The sequence below is a fragment of the Typha latifolia genome, chromosome 4 (assembly GCF_019914945.1).
Source record: "Typha latifolia isolate L0001 chromosome 4, TyphaL0001v2, whole genome shotgun sequence".
NCBI classification, from domain to species: Eukaryota; Viridiplantae; Streptophyta; class Magnoliopsida; order Poales; family Typhaceae; genus Typha; species Typha latifolia.
Window position 1 is genome coordinate 1111182 of NC_133089.1, and position 21468 is coordinate 1132649.

General features: G+C 37.6%; 5 protein-coding genes across 6 annotated transcripts; 2 read left to right on the forward strand and 3 right to left on the reverse strand.

Annotated features, from left to right (window-relative positions):
• The first annotated feature begins 3255 nt into the window (after positions 1–3255).
• On the forward strand, positions 3256–6070 carry LOC140786371 (uncharacterized). Its single transcript, XM_073134753.1, has 4 exons — positions 3256–3584; positions 4092–4595; positions 5118–5273; positions 5706–6070. Exons 1-4 carry the CDS (start codon positions 3516–3518, stop codon positions 5799–5801), a joined length of 825 nt encoding a protein of 274 aa, XP_072990854.1. The 5' UTR covers positions 3256–3515; the 3' UTR covers positions 5802–6070.
• Positions 6071–6758: 688 nt separating this feature from the next.
• LOC140785482 (nucleoside diphosphate kinase 3-like) lies at positions 6759–9830 on the reverse strand. Of its 2 annotated transcripts, none has more exons than XM_073133318.1 (7): positions 9443–9830; positions 9009–9146; positions 8835–8872; positions 8698–8748; positions 7970–8137; positions 7763–7875; positions 6759–7135 (listed from the first exon to the last, which is right to left on the reverse strand). In XM_073133318.1, the coding sequence occupies exons 1-7, from the start codon at positions 9522–9524 to the stop codon at positions 7012–7014; spliced, it is 714 nt and encodes a 237-aa protein (XP_072989419.1). In that variant the 5' UTR covers positions 9525–9830; the 3' UTR covers positions 6759–7011. The 2 variants fall into 2 exon arrangements, with proteins under 2 accessions (XP_072989419.1, XP_072989420.1); XM_073133319.1 differs by having other exon boundaries at positions 9009–9143; positions 9443–9826.
• A 1759-nt stretch (positions 9831–11589) lies between these two features.
• LOC140786372 (large ribosomal subunit protein eL43) lies at positions 11590–13425 on the forward strand. Its single transcript, XM_073134754.1, has 5 exons — positions 11590–11715; positions 12257–12296; positions 12410–12498; positions 12956–13038; positions 13110–13425. Exons 1-5 carry the CDS (start codon positions 11713–11715, stop codon positions 13171–13173), a joined length of 279 nt encoding a protein of 92 aa, XP_072990855.1. The 5' UTR covers positions 11590–11712; the 3' UTR covers positions 13174–13425.
• Positions 13426–13691: 266 nt separating this feature from the next.
• On the reverse strand, positions 13692–15430 carry LOC140786823 (uncharacterized). Its single transcript, XM_073135506.1, has 2 exons — positions 15078–15430; positions 13692–14292 (listed from the first exon to the last, which is right to left on the reverse strand). The coding sequence occupies exons 1-2, from the start codon at positions 15297–15299 to the stop codon at positions 13870–13872; spliced, it is 645 nt and encodes a 214-aa protein (XP_072991607.1). The 5' UTR covers positions 15300–15430; the 3' UTR covers positions 13692–13869.
• A 729-nt stretch (positions 15431–16159) lies between these two features.
• On the reverse strand, positions 16160–20297 carry LOC140787812 (large ribosomal subunit protein bL21m-like). Its single transcript, XM_073136918.1, has 5 exons — positions 19797–20297; positions 19638–19718; positions 17622–17723; positions 16706–16780; positions 16160–16621 (listed from the first exon to the last, which is right to left on the reverse strand). The coding sequence occupies exons 1-5, from the start codon at positions 20226–20228 to the stop codon at positions 16550–16552; spliced, it is 762 nt and encodes a 253-aa protein (XP_072993019.1). The 5' UTR covers positions 20229–20297; the 3' UTR covers positions 16160–16549.
• Between the last annotated feature and the right edge of the window lie 1171 nt (positions 20298–21468).

Consider the following 21468-nt stretch of genomic DNA (forward strand, 5'->3'; position numbering starts at 1 on the left):
AAAATTAATAAAATCCAATCCCGGTGGAAAATTGAAGCATAAATCTACTATACAGTTATATATCTATGTATTTAGAAAGAGTAGTAGTGCTAGGGTAAGTAATAAGGTCTATTATAATGTTTAAGTGAAAATCTATGTGTAACTGTTAATGGGTCTGATACTATTGACCCGAATTAATATAGAGGTAGTCATCGAGCGGATCCAGGCTATAAATATTTATCGAGCCCGTAAAATTTGAATCAGCTCGATCCGAGGCCCAATAAAGTGAGGCCCAAGACAAGAAAAGTGGGGTCTTCTCTGTTCTTCTACTTTTAACTAACATTTACCGAGATAGTAAGCTATAGTCATCAATGGCGACATCTTTTATACATTGAACTGGACGCCCAAGTGGAGAGAAATTGGAAACGAAGAGGTGGTGGAGAGAGAGAGAGAGAGAGAGAGAGAGAGAGAGAAGCTCACATAGAAGAAAGCATTGAAAAGTACCCACCAATTATCAATGGGAGTTATTGCCAGGGGGATGGGACTCCAAGGTGGGTCCACCTCCCTCTAAGAGTGACCCGTTCGGCCCTCGGGCCCAAGTCCACACAAACAGACAAATCTCCCACTTACATCCCAGAGCACAGGGGGGCCCACCTCTTTGTGGGGGTGTGATGAACGGAATGATGGCTCTCTTCCTAGCCCTCTATTTAACCATTACTCTCAATCATTGGTAGAGTGGTGGCCCACCCCTCCTCCCCTCTCTCTCTCTCTCTCTCTCTCTCTCCCTTTCCATCTCTTCCACTCCAGTACCCTCCAAATTTCAATAAAGCTGATAGATCCAGTAGAGCAGTTCTCGCTGTGTTAACGCTTGTTGGAAGATAGAAGTCATGAATTCAATTCTTTATATTATTTTAAAAAAATTTAAGATTTATATTAGTGAGTTTTATTAAATATTTTAGAGTTAGGTAGCATTAATTTAAAGGCCGTCGCTCTTGCCTAAATAATAGGGAGTTTTGAGTTGCCTTAAAAACATTTAGTTCTAGAGGCAAAGTTTATTTTGGGTTGAGTTTGAATCGAACAATTTAGGAGAATTTTTATTGTAACTTTGGTGATGGAAATTGAAAGGAACAAAAGTTGGTCAATTGGTGAAGAACCTTTCACCCACAATTTGTTCTCTCCAAGGCCAGCTGTGTTCACAAAAAATGGTGGGCCATTTTCTTGAGCTTTTAGCTCACAGATGGTATGTCAAAAAAGAGTGGCTAGAATGCTACCAATTGTATGTTCTCACTAGTCTGCAGTCCTTTTACCCTGCTACCAAGGTTAATGGTTAATGCTTAATAAGCAGAGAGGAAAAGAACAAAAAAAAAAACAAGCAAATATGTATTTAGACAGCTGCTTTTATATTTTTTAACTAGTCTCAAGTGTATAAGATAATGCTAGTTCATCAAAAGTTAGCTTGATTTGTACTTAGATTGGCAGCTTCTTTAGATTATATCTCTTCTTTCCTTTTATGAGGATTAGATGAGTTGAGACTGATTGAATAAGAACAAAGTAAAGTGTCTTCAAAGAGACCCCAAAACTATTTATTAAAAATAATAAAAGAAGAAGAAAACCATATGATCATCTCTCACTTTCATGAGCAGAATACATGATGAGTGGTGACACCTTCAATTGGATCTTTCGTAGGTGCACAAAGCACTAGATGTTGATAGATTATTTACTCCTACTTGTTTCCTTTCTTCAGTGGGAATTAAACTATAGAGGAGAGGAAACAGAGATCTTTCATTATAATCTTTTTTTTTAAAGAAATTTGCACTGAGGGTACCACCACTGATAGCATTCAAAGGATGGATACATTTAAGGCATACTTAGAGCTGCAAGCAAGCTGAGGGACTTCAATATAAATTTATATGTCGGCATACATTTAAGGTCGTCGTTGTCACATTTTCAAACCCTAAACAGCTCAAGTACTGCAAACCTCCATTAGTGGCAAGCCCCATTTAGATTCCCACTCCCATCATATCCATATATTCCTTTTCTTGGTTAGCTTAATGAAGCAATGAACTTTTTCCTTTCCAGTTCTTCTCACTCATGCACCCAATTAGACCCAACACAAATAATAGCTTGCTCATTTATTCTTCAGTGAAACTATTGTCTATGTTGAGAAAAGAAAGGTAGGATTTTAATGCATGCATATATAGTTGGACCTCTTATTTGATATTAAGATATAATTAAGTACCTTTGATTAATTTATCCTCATACTAACATGCAACTGCATGAGTTTTGAAATAATTATTTGGAATAAAAATTTGTGATGACTATATCAGTTGATCAATTGGGAGGGGAATCTGAATCATTTTGGAGTTGGAAGACAGTATATGCCTCCCCTTTTGGAATCTACTACTCTCTTTTTTTTTTATAATGCATGTTGTACTATTGGGCATTCAACTTTCTCATTACTATATTACTTGCATTTCCCCCTGATTGCTTCTTCGTCCTATTGATTTTTTTGCTGGGCTTACGTAGCTCCTGACGTTTTCTATGTGTTTTCTTTAATGTTGTTTGTGGCCTCATTCGCAGTAAGAAATGATTAAAATATGGATGGTAGCAGACAAGAACAGTGCTCCTGAGAGAGATTAATCTAAATACACAATATCATGGTGACTCTCTATGAGATATTAATATAACTAATCTTGATTACATAAGATTTAAGTACTATTTTAGATCCTAAGCCCCATCTACTTCAGCATTTTGTTTGTTTATTCTCTCGTTAAGCAGTGCAACTCTTTGTCAAAGTGTTATAATAAGGAGAAGAAGACCTGGTGAACATAGAAGAACATAATTATATGAGTCATCTTGGTGAGTATGGGACATCACCTATGCTAAGAATATGACACTTGCCATCATATATTAATATTAATTTGATATCTCAAAGCTTCTTCCTATGAGTCATGAAAAACTTATTGGGATTCGAATATCTATGAATTAGTTGTAATTATATATGTATATAATTATTGCGTTATATTAGATATTGGTGAACTTTTTTTTTCTAATAAATAAATAAATAAATATCAGTGCATTAGATTGAAAAGATTAAAAAATTTCCGCGCAAATAAAGAGGGAGCTTCTGGGGGGGACCAAGTCGGACATCTCGGCTCCGGTAACCACACCGGACGGCGTAATTTTTCCTTATTTGGTAATAACAGAGTTGGCGGAGCACATGTCCTCGGCCCCACCAGATACTCGCTACCATATATGGAATAACAAAGCAGCGCTGTTCGGTGTTCGCGACGCCACAGCCGGTCGAAGGTGGGGGCTGAGATGGAAAATAACGCTTGGGGTTGGGGAACATTTGTCGCCTCGTTACCGCCGGTATAAATATCTCTCTTCACCCGCTCCTCTATCTCTTGTTTGCTTCTTCTCTCCTCCTCCCTCCCCCCCCCTCTCTCTCTCCTACCACTTGGAAGCAGAGCAAGAGCAGAGAGAGAAGAACAAAGAGAAGACCAGCAAGACTCTAGAGAGAGAGAGAGAGAGAGATGTATCCGGAGGCGGGGCTCGAATTTCCCTTCTTCCCGGGATTCGCGCAGGATGGAGGGACCCACCTGGTAATTTGCTCTCTTCCTGGTTCGATTTCTGATGGGTTTTAGGATTTCTATCTCAGGAATCAAGTGAGAGAAGAAATGGATCTTTTTCTCCCTTTCCTTTTGGTAGTTTTTCCTGATATTTTCTTTGTTTTTTAAGTACTTTTCACGCTTTTCCGAGAGATATTTGTTGGTTTGCAATAACCAGAATGCTCCGCAGCTTTCTGTGGCCATTCTCTTTTCGCGTTCTCACCATCTCGTCTTATTATTATTATTATTATTATTATTATTTTTAAAACATTATTGTACCGAAGAAGAGAATAAATGTATAAAAATAAATCTCTTTCAGGCGCTTATTAATCTCTAGCAACAATTTGTTGGATTTACGGACGAGTTCAAAGTTGAATTATTTTTTGTTTTCCTTTTGAAGTCTTCGTTTTTTTTTTCTTTTTCCGTTCTAAGTAGATGGAACTAGAGAGAACCTGCAAATTTTCCTAATAAATTTCTCATTTTCATTTCATTTTTCTACAGGATAGCATGATGCAATCGTCCATGATATCAGGATACGATCTTGGAGGAGAAGGAGATCTATTCAAAGCTCCAGAACTTATCCTAGAAGAACCAGTACTTCCTCTTGATCCAATGGCAGCTGCCATGTCCATTATATCTGGTGGAGATGATGTGATTACTGAATCAATGAAGGTTTCTGATATAGAATCAATTCAGAATGATCTACTGAGTGATGTCTTCTATGACTGCAAGAAGGATCTCCTGGAGGAGTCTGCTATCGAAGAATCGATCTCCGAGCTATTAGATGTTAAGATCAGTGCAGTCCAAATAGAAGAAGTTGCAGAGATAGATCAGCATAGGTTTGCTGCAGAAGGGCCACTCCAGAAGAGTGTTAGCTCTGGATGTCTGAACTCAATGGACTGGAACCAGGGTCGCCATGTGAGGCCAAACTTTCTTGGTTTCCAAGGACTAGACTTTGATGCTGAGCTCGGGATGAGGAGAGCATACAGCGAAGGAGATATTCAGGTCAACTGGTTGCTTACTTTTATGTCATTATCTCTTGTTTTGACATGCATTCGTCGACCAACTTGCGAAAATGAAATTAATCACTAGTTGCGTTGCATAAAATAGATTTCGAGTGCACTCTCTTTTCGAAGTGTTTGGATTGCTTGCAAACATGCATCCATTTTTCTGAAAATCACAGATTCATATGAACTATTCATTTCCCTTTTTAATTGTAGATCATGATTAAAATTCATGTCTGCACTTTGGAGGATGCTTAAGTATACTATTATATTAGGCGAATATACGACTTATTACTAGGATCACACTTTTCTTTTCTTAGAACCTGAGATCTCTGATAATTCTGGAAACCTGAATCCTTGAAGGTATATAGTTGTAGCCTTCTGGAATAAGTTTGGAAGAGATTTATCTGTTATATTTACATTTTCGAAAGATGTTGTGGTCGTCTTAAGTCGCATCATCAGCGTATGAGAAATACAATTTCAACAGGGTGTTGATGGTTATTTACCTCAATCTTTTCTGCAGAATCTTGGCAATAGTAACACAAGCAATGGAAGCACTGTTCCTTCATCCTTTGAGTGCCTTTTAACTATCAATGACCTTAAGAGTGAAGAAAGAAGGCAAAAACTTTCCAGATACAGGAAGAAGAAGAGCAAAAGAAACTTTGGCAGGAAGATCAAGGTACACATGGATTACTTTTTAACTGTTTTCTTTTCTACATAAAGTTGACTAGAGACTTCAGAGTCAATGGCCAGTAGGTTAACATGCTGTACATCTCTGCTTTGTGAGCACCTTTAGATCTTCTTGCGAATCTAGATGTAAGCCCTGAAATCTTTAAGTGCTATAATTAAATCCACAACTTTATAGATGCAAAACCAGTCAGGTAATGTCCAATTGTCGAATCTAGACGTAACCACTCCATTTCCTCCCTTCCCATCGAAATCTTTGAAGCTGGAAATTTTCAAAATGGCAACTCATTTGACTCTTTAAGAGATAAGGGAATCGGTTTCATATATTAAAATCCATTCACTCTTTTTGTTGTTTAATAAGTTTGATTACATCCCTTTAATTCTTGGTAAAATAGTACTGAAAAAGATTTGCAATCTTCTGCAGTATGCATGCAGGAAGGCTCTGGCTGACAGTCAACCCAGGGTGCGCGGAAGGTTTGCAAAGACCGAAGACCGCGAGATTTCAAAGTCACATATGTAGGTGTAAATATTTTTGATTAGATGTTAGCTCAACAGTCGTAGAAGCTAATGGAGCTCCCTCTATGAATGATGCTTAACAAGAAGGAACTAGAGCTACTGAGCAGAGAAGGTCAGCAGATCTTCTGTCTCTCTCTCTCTCTCTCTCTATAACTTGCTCTTTTGGATGTCGTTGCTCTTCTGTAATAATTGCCCCCCTAGATTGGTATTGGAGCTGTACTCTGTAAAAAGGCTCGGGTAGAATGAAGTCAGCTTCCCATATTGGGCATTGTATGTTGGATGCTTTGTTCTTTATGTTTCAGTAACTTTGTGCTGCATCAAACATAGAAAACATAACTGGTGCTGCTATTATTCCTAGACTTAACGAGGCTAAACCACCACTCTTTACCATTTAGTTTCTCATGAAAACTTATTTTGAAGTTAAAAAAAGGAAGATGCACTCATGCGCACTTTCCCCACACCATCTCTCTATGACATTGTCTCAGCAAGAAAGCTATGCTTTTGTTTTTGTTTTTTGAAGTATGGAGAAAGCTACGTTATGGAAAGAGACAAGTTGGAATAGCTCTTTCCTTGGCTCCTCTTAGATCCAAGGATCAATGTAAGGAACGAGATGCAGCTATCACTTGTAACTTCACAGTTTATACTGGGATTGGTAAGTGCACTCATCCTCTTAACTCAAAAGAACTGGACAGTAGAAACTAGCTCACTTGTCCATTCTTAGGTTCCTATTCTCAATAGACCCATTTCTTTTTGTCTTTTTTCCTTTTCTGATGGAGTACAAGAAAAATGATTAGCTTTGAACTTCCTAAGTTTTTCTTTAAGAATGACAATTGACATTAGCTAAACAACAAACTGCCACAATCAAACTATTTGGGGTATCATTGCAGTCAGATAGAACTTCAGAAAACTGAACAAAAAGAATTAAATACTGGGTTGAAACAGAAAATGATGAGACAAAGCATTTCGCCGATATTGTGATGATTTGATAACTTCTTATTGTAAATGAATGCAACCGTTCAGAACTAAGAATTACCACAACTGAGGGTGAAAACCCTGATTTTAATAAAACATTTATTGGTTTCCCAGAAGATGAGCTTTTGCCCATCTTAAGTAGAGAATTTTGTGTTTAAAATGGGTTCTGCATATTGCATAATCTGCTGATTATCAGCAGTATGTAAGAGAAGAATGGAAAAAAAGAGAGTAGAAAGAGGCATTTAGTTGGCTCCATAGATCCACTTCTCGGCATTGCTAGTGTAAGAGACTAGCTCGCGAGGCTCGAACCACAGAGCAATTTCATCCTTTGCAGTTTCAGGACCATCGCTTCCATGAATGATGTTTCTGCAATAAAATTGCAGAAAAACGATGAGAACTTTTGATGAAATAGCAGACTCCAGCGATATGCAATTTCCAGAATTTCTCAGCTTGGTCCTTAATCCCTATCAAGGTATCAAGAACCTAAAACTCCACTTAAGAAGCAAAGGACTCTTTTAAGGAATAGAAATTGAAAAACAAAGTGGAAGTTTGTAAGTATCCTTATTGTGCAGGTGTACAGTTTCATTATGTAGTGCACCATGCAGAAAATCTGGCATTTAATCGCTAAAGCGGTATCATATCCCATGTTTTCCTTCATGAACATCCTCTCTATACTAATGGCAGAGTTAAATAATCCCTGGGAGTTTCTTCTCGTAAGCAGAAAATGACCTGGCGATCCGGGTGAATCAAATGCAGATTTCTTAACTTCAACTTTGTACAGGTAATTCACCCATGGCAGAAGATAACAAACAGGAGACAAGGTCCTAAGTCCAATATCCGGCTAAAATATTTATTTGAGTTTTTAAGGCCAACCCAAGCCTGACGTAGTGCCTTTATTTGTGTTAGGGGAGGGACGGTGAATTGATCCCCCGATATATTGAAAGTTACATTAACAAATCTACAGAAACGTAAAAAGTGTTTAGGTAAACATACCTTCCAACAACAACAGCAAGATCACCTCTAATTGTTCCTGGCTCAGATTTTTGTGGATCTGTAGCACCAATTAGCTTTCGTCCATATTTTATAACACCCTCCCCTTCCCAAACCTGAAAAATAAAATAATGAAAGAAATGTTAGTAGGAAATTCTTTTTCCTCTTCAAATTCCACAGAAGAAAAGAATCAACTCTTGTTTTTCTTACCATTGCTAGCACGGGGCCAGAGCTCAGAAAGTCACAGAGTCCATTAAAAAATGGCCTTTCTTTCAGATCATGGTAGTGCCTCTGAGCAAAGTCCTTGGAGGGAACAACCAATTTAATGGCAACAAGCTTAAATCCTTTGCGTTCAAAACGTGATATAATTTCAGAAATCTGAAACAAGTTTAATATTTGGTTATCAAGATTTGAGAAAAAATAAGAATGTGCAGGATAATCTTTAGTGCCGCCTAATCGTCAATGTAAAATACATGACAGAAAACAATCTCACATAGGCATGAATAGGAAATCAAGGTCTCAGGTGTGAAGAAAAATCCAACATAGGAACCTTATAACAAAAATCTGACAAACCACGTTTTGGAGTAATTACTATTATATGTAAAGAAGGTAGAAAAATGTCGGACTTAAAGTGAAGGAACCCAAAATAGTGATACTCATCTATACACACTACCACGCCATAAGCATGTTTTTTCTTCTTAGGAGTTCAGAACAACCAATTCATAAACCAAACAAACACCAACAAAAGGACCAAAGAGTTCCATATACTAGACCAGCTGACCAGGCCAACCAAATCAAAAATTTGGATGAAGAACTCCACTCGCACTTGCCCTTTAGCCTTTTGCTTTTAAGATGACTTAGAGAAGCATGAATGCTGAAATTTTGTTCCAACAAACGAATATTTATATATATATAAAAGATCTGAGCATATATTTTACCAGTCCTCGCTGCACTCCATCAGGCTTAATTGCAATGAAAGTGCGCTCTAGCTGAAAATAGGTAAAAGTCATCACTGGAATATGCTAAATTAAACTTTGAGAACATCTCATGAAAGTGCTTATATAAGTAATAGTACCTCTGCGGCATGCGCTTCCTGATCATGAAGCATATAAGCTGTTATAGAAGAAAGAGACAATGACACAGAGGTTACATACAAACTAGAAATCGAGGTTAAGAACTTCAATCGGAAAAGTACCAGGCGGCACCTTCTAGTAAACAAAAGGTAAACCAAATGATCTTTTAGACAAACCTGCAGCAGGAAGCGTAAGGGCGGCAGAAAGCCATCCACTTTGTGAACTCTTGTACTGAGCTCTCTCATGAAAAGAAGTTACAGTGGGAATCCTTCCTCTAAAAGTAGTTAACGTAGCTACAGCTGCAGTTCGTCCTTCTACGAGGAAAAAAAAGATGCTTTTTTGTTAGGAACGAGTAACAATTATTCTGTAAATTTTGAGAAAGAAACACCTAAAGAAGCTTTCCGAAGGATTCAAAAGGAGACATTTCACGTTTCGCACGTAATCTTTAAACAAGACGCATTGAAAAATTCAAGTCGCCATTAAATAATTTACATTTGAAAGAAAAATGCAACCACCATCACGTAATTCAACTTATGACAAGGGATGCTGAGATATGAAGGCCTATCAAAAAGCAAAGCGTAGCCATAGAGTGAGAGCTCTACTAACTCACCGCACAAGAGAGGGGAGCTCCGGGAGGCAGAGAGGAGAGACTTCACCGTCCTCGAAGCGGTTCTGTAGATCTGCGACCTCATCTTTGGATCGGATCCCAATCACTCTGCTGAGTGCTGGCTGCTGCTCCTCCTAGGGTTTCGATTGGAATTGAGGGGGGTTTTCGATGAGGCCCTTTTTGAAGCCTAGGAACTCGCCGCAAGATGCGGACGGCGAGCCCGGTGGTGGAGAGCATTTTGACGGGTTTGCCCTCCGCAATTTACATAGTAAACCAGTCAAGGTGGATGATGAAGTGATTGTAGGGATATTTTAGTCATTGACATAGATAGATTGGATGCTGTGGTTCTCGTTTCCTCTCCGTGGTTGCAGTCTTGCAGCCGTTGACACATGATCTTGGCGATGGAATCAACCTTTATTTAAGGCAGTTGGTGGGAAATTGACTGTTCTGGTTTGTTATTTCCTTGGAGCTTCCAATGCTTCAGAAATGGAATTTGTGATTTGATTTCTAGTAGCTGGGAAGGCCCATGGGCCGGAATGGATTGGGCTGACTTTAGGCTTCAGGGTTAGGCCTGGCCGTCGCCGAACCCGAAGGTCCATTGTAGATAACTCGAGTCAGGCCAGATAGCGGAGAGTATCTAGCGGAGCCTCTTAGTTTAGTTTATAACCAACGAGCTCCTGATTAATAAAAAGAAGAAGGAAAATGAAAGTTCTATAGTTTGGCATCTGCATGTTGGACGGCGCTAGATAATATGCTAGCTAGTGGGTTAGGTCGAGCTTCGAGCTTGAACAAATAAGGGTAACTCTGATCCGGACCGAATTAGGGTTTGGGAGGCTTTTTTTTTAAATAAAATAAATGAGCTATTAAGACAGCTAGTAGATTAAATTAGCTTGTGGGCATCTGATCTACTCGAGGCGTCAGCAAAAGGATACACGAGAGCTCAGGAGAGAATTGGGGGAAAACACACCCCCTAATCAAAATATTCTTTAGCTGTCTGCATGCTGACCCACACTATTGTATTCTTAGCTTAAGGTCATCAAAGCAAAAATGATTTCTAGCCTTCCATATCATCCAAATATCGATAATTATAATTGCTTTGAACTTCTCAACATCGCCCCGAATATGGGACCAATCATAATCAAATCACTGAACATTCAACTTAAATGATACGTCGAGGCTATTTGCAATGACCTCCTAGACCTCAAGGTGTAGCGACATCCAAAGAAGAAGTGGTTAATAGTTTCATCCCATAGGCTAATGTGTAGGCTAAGAAGGAACACCCGAGTGAGGATCTTGCCCCCACACTACTTTAAAAATGAACACCTTCGCCTTAGGATTGACCCTAAGGTTTCACATATTAGTCCAAGTTAGGAGGGGATGGAGGTTTTGAGCCTAAGAAAATCATAGACTAATTTAGTCAAAGCCTTGCCTTTAACATTGAGCATCTCTATATCCAATCATCCTCTCAGTCCCCATCACCTAAGCCTAGGATATGGTTACCTAATGCCTATCGAAGATCTAAACATCTGACTAATCATAGCAATATCCCAGATTCTATGGAGTCTTAGATCAGCAACACACATCTCCTCACTTAGCATGTTACTGTGGACGAAAGTAGGTTTGTGACTTAGAGAAATATCATAGCACTAAGGGTCATTAAAAATGTTGATTGAGGGACCCAACCTAACCCAACCCAACCCAACCAAGATGTTTAAAGCCCAACTTAAGATGCTTGGCCACAGCCCACGGCGCCCTTCAGGCACTCGAGGAGCCTTTTAACCACACGTTTAAAGAACCATATTTCTAATTCATAATAGCAACCTAAAAAACAATTTTTTTATTTAAAAAATTAAAAATATTTTTAGCTGATTTAGCCAATCTGAGATCCCTAACGGCTAAACCCCGAAGTTTATCCCCATCTAGTTAGCAACCTAAAAATGGTGGGAAATAAACAAGATATTGTGGGTGCAGTGAATCATAATATGTAATTGAATCTTAAATATAAAGAAAACCTACTAAGAAATAAAAGAAAACAAGACAGAGTCAAAAGGGTCCAAGGTCTATCGATCCGACGGTTCAGGGCATATCAAGGTGTCCTACCACTATATCGGACGGGTATCAACGGATGGGATCGTCCTGCCCAAAACCCTAACCCTGGCATGATATAATAAAGTGAACAATACGAATCGCGGATAGCCTCCTCTCTTGTGCCTCTTTAGGGTTCGATACGCCACGAGCTTCCGGCCTCCGCAGCTTGCTCGCTCTCTTCCAAGATGGTACGTTTCCGGATCTTCTCTTCTTCTTGTTCCTTCTCGTCTAGTCGAGTTAGATCATGTTCGGATCGATGTTTCTGAAAGATGTGATAGGATTCAATTTTGTTTTTATGAAGTGCATGAATTAGTGGAATGCAAATACTAGATGAGTGTTTGGATGTTTCTGAGTTCTTTCCCCCTTATTTGTCTCTTAAAACTTGATGAGGTCGATGGTTTGTTAAATCCTATCAATGTCGAAAAACTCTTCATTTTACGCGATAAGCAGAATAAATATTAAAGGAATTTTTCTCTTTGTGAGATCTTTATTCAGGATGTAAGTAGAATGATGTGTTTTTAGATTAAGTTAATCAAGTTGGAACTTACGTAGAATTGACCAACCGCAAAAGGAATTTGTTGTAGTTGGTTTACTGGCCATCTTAGAGAGATTAATCTCATGGATAAATCCTTGTAAGATGTTGATGTTGGCGTGCTGGATTCAGAAATTGCTGCCTATCAGTTTCCCATTGTTTAGGCCTTTTTTGATATTCTTTTTTTCTTAATGCAGACGAAGCGCACTAAGAAGGCTGGAATTGTTGGCAAATATGGTACTCAAATCTTTGAACATGTCTAAATATTATTTATCTTTATTCCTTGATTGCTGTTCGCGGATGTTCTGTCCTTTCTTCCTAAACCGTGAAGTCTCATGTTATGATTACAGGTACCAGGTATGGTGCCAGTTTGCGAAAGCAAATTAAGAAGATGGAGGTCTCTCAGCATGCAAAATATTTCTGCGAGTTTTGTGGAAAGGTATACCTCAATTTTGATGTTACCTAGATTTAGGATCTTTTTGTATCCTAAGGTGTTCACGTTCTGAGGTGAAGTAGGTTCAGTAGTATAGGTCCTCTCCTTGAATAACTAAGAATAATACCTGAGTCATTTTGAAAAACTAGGAATCAGAATTACTTGTCTATAGACTCTGCTTCTAGTGGGAGTTCTTCGCTTAGTTGTTTCGTGCAGATTGGATGCTGCAAGTTTGGCTTGCAAATGAAATTTGGACTATTGTCGAGAACTAGGCGGATAATTATTTATGCCATTATAGTTGATGAGCTGAGTATTGGTTTGCATCTCCTGAATGAATTGATGTATTTTGTCAAGTTATTGCAGAAGATCTTATGTGTTCCTTTCTTCGGTGTACTTACCTTTCTTTCTGTTAATTCGTGGTTCCCATTTATTGATTTTATATTCTAATATGATCCCTTCTTAGTATGCTGTGAAAAGAAAAGCAGTTGGGATATGGGGATGCAAGGACTGTGGGAAGGTCAAAGCTGGTGGTGCTTATACCTTGAAGTAAGTGGCTGCACTTCATTCTTTTGCACGGCTTGTTCTATTTTCCCTAATTTACAAAAATTGACTTGCAGCACTGCCAGTGCCGTCACCGTTAGGAGCACTATTCGTCGATTGAGAGAACAGACAGAAAGTTGATCATGGTCACTTAGCGAATGATTTTGGTTGCAACCCATGATACAAAGATACATCCATTTGTTGCTTTCCGGTTTACTTGAATTTAATGATCCTGTTCAGACAGACGCTTGCTAATCTTAAATCTTGTTTTGCAATTTGAATTTCTAAATTCTAGATTTTTCGTGTATTGTTTTTTGTCCTGAAAACTTTTATCTGGAAGGTTACTGAAACGCTTTAGAGCAGCTTGATGGTACCTGAAACTTTTACTGGTAATTTTGAATGTTTACTATTTGTTTAAAGCATTGTGACTTCCATGCAGTCTTTGCATGTAAAACTACTAGATGCTGGTCATAGAGCTTCTTCAAACTACAAATATAAAAGTTCACGCTACTACTGGGTCCCAAGAGCTTAAACTATCGGCAAATTGGATGGCATATGGGGTTACCGTTTCTAGATTAAATGATTGATGCACAATGAGAATTCAAGAGATGAAGCCGTAATCAACTAAAGCAGTGGAGATGTGGAGTTATCACAAAGCATTAGCGATCAAAATAAGCCTTCAATTGTATTTCCTTAAAACAATTACCAAATATTCAAGTCAGTCAGGTCTGTGGAGTTATCACACCTCAACAACTTCCACGGTAAATGAATCTTAGACAATACAGAGAAAGGAACTCAAAAATACCACCAAATCCAGTGTGATGCAGCAGATCTAGTTTAGTACCTTTCTGCCAGTCTAGTGGTTACAGCTCTAAGTTTGGAGTAGACCTTGCCGGCGGGTGATCCTAATATAAGACTACAAAGTGAATCTCGAGCAACCTTGATGTTTACAAATGATCCCAGTATGTGAATCTTGGAGTCTGCAATAACTATCCGTGTCCTGGTAGAATTTTCAATGGCAAACTTGGTCTTTCCACTTTTACCTGAAAGCCTACCGATGGCTCGAGATAGGTGCTCGCCGCGTAGCGTTTTAACATCCTTGATCTCAAAAGAATCCACATAGAGATCATCAAGACGTAACAGAGCAAGGGCATCAGCGATATCAAATCCAAGCATGAAGGCATGGACAAAATCGGCGCATTTCTGTAGGTTACTCACATCCGGAGTATCTGGTCTTGTTTTGAGCTCCACCTTGCGAGCCTGAAGAATCGAAAGAAACATAAACATGTAAAGTTGAGAAGTAATTTTAAGAGAAGAACCTTAAAAACAGTAAGGTGAGGATCTAACAACTCCAGAAATAAACAGGAATCTTTTGATTTCAATCTTCCAGTATGCAAAGAGAGTTACATGTTACCAAAATATGGCTGATAATAGATAATTTTGACAAACAAACTAATGTAGACTAACACAAAAGAAAATCCTATAAGGTGCTATGAGCAGGCTGATCACAGATTTTAAGCCTCTGTAAGAAGACTCCAAAACTTGAAAGGAAGCATATGGTGTTGAGTATAATTTCATTATGTTTATGCAGAAGATATATCTAGTTGATCCCAGTACCAGTCATGGAACCAGATATTCATATATGATAAAAGGGTAGTAACTTTCTCATAACATAGATCAAACTAAACTAATGCTTTTGATTAATCAAACAATAAGCACTACCCTGGCCTACATCTACATGGTTCTTCACAAATTTAAAAAAAAAAACCAAAATTTAGCATAAACAAGCAGCTTGTAGTCTTGTTGATAGGAACTTGGACTCATTCAAACAACAAACCCTAACTTACAGAAGCAATGCTGGACTTTAGTTTAAAACCCATAGGCCAAGTTCCCAACCATAAGTTAAAGCTCGAGCGGGATAATATATGATGATAAAATAGCATAAAGATCTTCTCTTCTTCTATAATCCAGTGTAAAGGAAAGCAAATTTATTAACTTCGGCAATACTCGAATAAAATTTACTGAACAGGAGAAAAGATGGTAACCTTGAGATTCATACGGATGTCGACCTTCATCTGCTCGTAGACGGGGGCGTAGATCTCCATCCAGCACCGCTTCAATGGCGAGAAGCGGTGGGGAGGAACCGGAACCTTTCGAAACTGGATCTTCCCGTCCGACATCTCGTGCGGCTTCAAAGCCTCGAAGCGAGGCTGAGGAGGAGGAGCTCCCCCATTGCTCTCGATCTCCATGGCGGCGCCTGACGCCATGGGGATCAACGACGGATTCGCTTTCTACTACTCAGTGCGCTAGGGTTTTAGAGGTGGACGTTAGAGTTCTAACTTCTAAGGATTCGATTCGATCACACACTGCTTTATTTTATTTTAAAAATCTTTAGTTTGACCGCAGTATGCACTACTCCTCACTAAATCAGTGATTACACCTTAATTTGGGGTGTCTTCTATAAAACATAACTATAAATCTTAGATATATTTTATATAAGACTCGGTCTAGGACTCAGAAAATAATCTAAGGCTCGAGCTCGGGTCGATAAGGTGCGAGTCGTATTTGAAACAATTCAACTAGACCAGGATTTCTAGCAAAGCTTGAGAAACACCAATTCGATTAAGCTCGGCACCATAAACCATAAAGCCCAATTTGGTTACATTTTTATTATATTAAGTGTAAACAATCCAAGATTCAATAAGCTTGACCTAAGATAATTAGATATATTTAAGTTAAACTTAGTTTGAAATAGGCTTGAATATACTCAAATTAAATCTAATTAATTCAATCTTAATCAGAGGTGTTGTTTTCTAGTTTAACGGAAAATGCAAGAGATGAGAACATCCCCAGAATAACGAAAATCGCTGTAATAATTACCTTAAATAAAGAAGAAGAAGGCAAAAAAAAAAAAAGAAAAAAAAAAGGATTTTTGTGTCTAAAACCAAAACTATCATTATTGAGCCTAGTTTTATCAGGACTTCACATTGAAGGATTACCCTGTGTGAGAACAAAGCATAAGCTTGAAGTCCATAATCCCGGAAGTGCGCACGAAAAAGAGCAGATGATTTCTTGAAGGAATTAGATTCATAGGAGAATTATATAATACCAAATCTAAAGATCAGAATTTAGGAAATTAAAACCTTTGGTACTTAGGAAAGCTAAACTGGTGGTTCACTTATACAAAAAAAAAGAGATTCTTGCGTTGCTAGAGAATCCAGCTACAAGAGAACCAGCAAATAAGAGATCTCTCCAAAATTCTCTGCTCAACATGACAACATGACTATGCATATGAACTAGTAAAGCAGAATAGAGCATTGATTCCAATGCAACAAATATTGCTTTAGCAGCTGCATGTGCATATTACTGCACTTCAGCAAAAAAAAAATCCTCATTTCCTTTCCAAGCATCTTTCTAAAAAGTTACTGGTTCCAATTACACGTTACGACCTGCAAGCAAATCTCAAATATCCAGAAGCCCGCTCGAAGAAATTATGAATCTCTTGATCTTCTTCGTATTAAGTTGCAGTGGCGACATTCTCCGACTTCTCTATTCCTTGGATATCAGTAATCCTCAACTTAGTCAGTTCCTGTCAATGCAAGCAAGGACTATGAGAACAGGTTGGTGATTGGTTAAGAGGACATGCTTATAAATTGAATGACACGTGAGTTACCTGACGATGGCCCTTGGTTCGGCGGTAATTTTTCCTTCTTTTCTTCTTGAATATGATTACTTTTGCATCTAATGCCTGAGAAGGTCAGTAATAATGTTGTCATATAAATACTTGTATCAATAAGTTATAAGTTCGAATAAATTTGCCTCTTAGAAAAGAAGGTAGTACGAGGGCAAGAGAAGCTCATTTGCACATTTATGAAACTAAAATAACTCTATTGACAAACTTGCGTATCAAATTGGGCCAAACTTACTTCTAGGAAAGAAGGTTCTTTCATTCTGACTAACAAATCTTTCAAGGAAAGCTTCCAATTATTTTATGTGTGGATGCAACTAAAACTCTCTCAGCTTGTGACTGAGAGATGGCTACACTATTTGAGCAGCTTTTGGCATAGAAGTTTGATCGCAATATAGAAGAGGGAAACTTCTTTTATTCCTCCATGCCATATTACCAGGGATTATAGAACTGTCTTACTACTATACTTTCTCTTGTTATTCTTGTCACACAGAGTGACACCAATTAGGATAACATATTCACTTTCACTGTTGAACTAGCTTATTAGAGTAAATGTCTTCTCAATGTTCAGACTTTCACCCATGCCATTGTCTGTTATGGCAAAACCTTACCTTCTTTCCTGGAAAGAAACCCATTATACCACTTAGTTCTTCAACCAGGTCCCTTCAGAGAGTGTCTAGAGAGTTAAATCCATGCCCAAATATCAGCGTTCAATTTTTTGTTTTACCCAACTACTTTACAGCGTTAAGGTTATCCATGCAAAAAAGTAGAGAGACTTCACGGCACAAACACAAATTCCAAAATTAGAGGGTATACATGCAAATAAGGAATTTTGGAAGGCATATACATGCAAAAAAGAAAAAGACAAAAGTACAAGACATCAAGAGCAGATGTTACTTACATGCTCTTCAACAACAGCATGCACGGCAGCATCAGGTAAAATGGGTCTGCCAATTATAGTTTGTGTTTTCGAACCTAGCATAAGAACCCTGTTCAAAATTAACTGCACCAAGACCAGTCAGACCAAATAAAATTGTCTGTACATGAAGTACAAGAGTTGGAAGTTTGATAAAATATGTAATCAAAATGATAACATATAAAAGGATTAGGATAATATATGCACCACAATCAGAAAAAATTGTTCGGATGTGCCAAAAAAACCAAGCATAAGCCCCAGCTCTTCTTTCTTTTTCTTCTTCACTTGAGCCTAAGGGGTTAGGGTGAAAATGGATCGGATACGGATCGGATAGTGCTCAACCCATATCCGGATTCATATTTTTAGTCCGGATACGGATTCAGATATTAGACGGATAGCAAAATTTAAAATCATATCATAACTAAACGGATACGGATAATTTTCGGATAGAAGATCGTATCTTAAACGGATATTGATTGAATTTAAAATAATTATAATATTTTATTTATATATAATTAACACAAAATTATTAAGAGTTTTACGACAAATAATTTTTTGTATGTCAAATTTACAAAATTAGAGAAATTAATCTCTATAAATAATATATAACGTATTATTAGTAACAATATTAATATTTACTATTTAAATAAGCAAACTAAAAACTGTAAATTATTTTAAAAAATATGCGGACAAACGGATATCCGAATCCGAATCCGAAAAATATATCCGATCCGTATCCGAATCTGTATCTGAATTTTTTTCAAAAATTCTATCCGTATCCGAATCGGATAGAAATTTTTTATCCGAATCCGATCCGAATCGGGTCGGATAGCGGGTCGGATCGGAGTTAATCCGACCCGTTTTCACCCCTACTAAAGGTTCTAGCTTGTTCTCATCGAAACCCACCTTTCACCTCAATTATATCCTGGTCACTGTATTAAGGTATAACATTTCGCCTTTTTCTAATACAAAAGAATCCCTGAATGCCCTAAAGCATAGATTTGAATCCTAGGCTAAAGCAATAATTTTAGTTCAATTTAAGAATGTAATATTTGATTAATCAATAAAGGGATGTTTTCCTTTCTTTTAGAGTTCAGGAAATAATCAAGCAGAAAGGGATACGAAGAGAATGATCTGAAGCAAAGATGCTAAACCATAGAGAATAATAATATGGTGACAATATGATATGAGATCAACTAAAATCACAATACAGAGAGGTGGATACACTGTAAATTTGAATCTCTTCTTCTATTCATCGATCATCAAGATGTCCAAAGGTAGACTAGCATGAGAAGGATCATGGTCGGAGTTAGCTGGAACTGAGAAGATATTAAAGGCATCTTAGAGTAGAAATAATTCTAGGAAGTAACATATGATTATCATGACTTTTGGAAACTCAACTGATTCTTTTCATTCACATTTGTCATTTAGGAATATGCTTTAGACACAAAAGGATTACTTTATATTACAAAAGGTAAATGTAGATCTATGGATATTCTTTTTCTCGTTTCTTGTTGACCACGGTAATTTTTCATACATATTATTGATTGTTTATTGTGTTAAAATAATATCACATACAACAGAACTACTGGATAGATGGTCCTTCAGACTTGTCAGGATCTCAAAGCATAGCTGAGACCTTAGTGGCGTTTTTTATGTTGTTGACCAAAAGACATTCATCCTGTTTCATTCAGAAACTTAATTAACGCCCAGACTTCAAAGCCAGTCTGAGAACTACAACCCTGAGACCCTAGTGACTAAGTGACAAGTCTCAGTCATATGCGTAACTCTATATATCATCCAACAAATGATATCTAAAACCAATCATATTTCGGTGATATTATCATCTAGGAAATACAAATAATTCTAATGATAATTCAGTGGTGCCGTCTCAAACTGTCTATCTTGAAAACCATCCTACTATAGCAGCATATAACAGTTTAACAAGTGACAGATGCCAATAAAAAAAATCAATAACCATGAAATAAAAGGCTATCTTACCTTGTCATTGACCTGGCAAAACTTCAACCTCTCCGTGAAAATAGAATCCCCATTGCTGACCTTAAACTGATGAGAACCAATCTACAGAATCCCAAGAAAGAAAAAATTAGAAAGAGCCATAATTGTATACAAAAAGTGATCTTTTCATCAATTCCTAACCTGAACCACCGCAAAGACCGGCTCATACGGCTTGAACGGATTCTCCGACGGATCGAGCGGCCCGGCCACTCTATACCCTATCTCCGCTGCCTCATTCGCCTTCTCCTCCTCCGATTTCCCTCTCTGGACGATGCATTTCGAAGAACCGGATACATCATCGTCGCCGTCCTCCACGTCCCAGCTCTCTCCTCCCTCTTCATCGTCCTCTTCTTCTTCATCATCATCATCCTCGCCAGAAGAATTCGTCGGGGTAGAGGAGAAATGGCGGCAATAACCGGATCGAAGAGGATCGATGCGTTGAAAGGTGCGGGGAGAGATCGGAGGAGGGGGAGGACATCGCATAGGCGCGACGATTAGGGTTCGGGATCTACAAGATAGGAGGCGCGATCGAAGATGGCGAGAGAGCGCGCCGAGGCAGCGTCGCGTCGCCATGAGAAGGGATCGAGGTTTTGGGAGATGTCTGGGCAAGAAAGAGAGGAGAGTGAGGGTTTTAGAAGGGGAAACGGTATTTTGCATATAACCACCTGCAATTTAAGCTAATCGGATAAAACTTCTCCATTATTTTACATATTGACGAACCAATTAGAGTAACTCCAACCGGACTTCAAAATTTAAATTTAGAGCCCAGAGGCTCTAAAACTAGCTTCAAATTTGGAGCTAGCAACAGTGAGACTCTAAATTTGGAGCCCCACCGTAAAAATAGAGCCCAGCTTCATTTGTCATTTCAACATTTTGAAATACTAAAATTACCCAATAATTTTAATTTCAGTATATAATTAATTTTATTAATTAGTTTTTAATAAAAATAATACCATTGGAAAGTTCTTATAGAAATCTTTAAAATGAGTTTAATATTAAATTATTTTTGAGTTAATTTAAATTTTAAATTTTAAATTTGTTATTATTTATAAAAATAAGTCTAATAAATTATGTGGCCTAAAATATAATTACTCAAAATTATTCTCAATGTAAATATTTAATATTAAAATACATTAGATATGAAATACATTAAATATGAAATACATTAAAAATGAAATTGGAACCGGAACCAATGGCTACGAAATCGGAACCGGTGACTATGGAAATAACTTACCAGAATATTAAACATATATTATTTTTATTATGTTTGATTAATTTTTACTTATTTTATGTAATATAATTTTGATATTTTTAGTTAATGACATGTAATGCTTATTTCGATGTTTATTTCGTGTAATATAATTTCGATGCGTTTAATTAACTCTTACATATCATTCATATGACTTATGAGTGCATTTTTTTACGGGTATCAAATTTACTTATTTGTGTATATACCCTTCTAAATTTATATTTACGTCCATACCCTTCAAAACATATGGTTTTTACCTAGATATCTTTAAGCTACATTTCAATAATTTAAACTAAATTTTAGTAATTTAGTAAATAAAAAAAACAAATAAAAATAAAAAGTATTCTTATCTTTTCAGTTTAATTTAATAAAATCGTAGCAGTTAATAGATTTTAAGAAGGTATACATGCAAAAGCATATTAAAATATCTTCGCAAATGCGATTGGTCAACGAAGTCATATCACGTGACGTAATCGGCAGCGATGTATTGAAGGATATGGTTTATTTTCTGAAAACGTACGTGGAAAGTAAGGCACCCTTAGTTGGACTTCCCTGTGTGTGTGT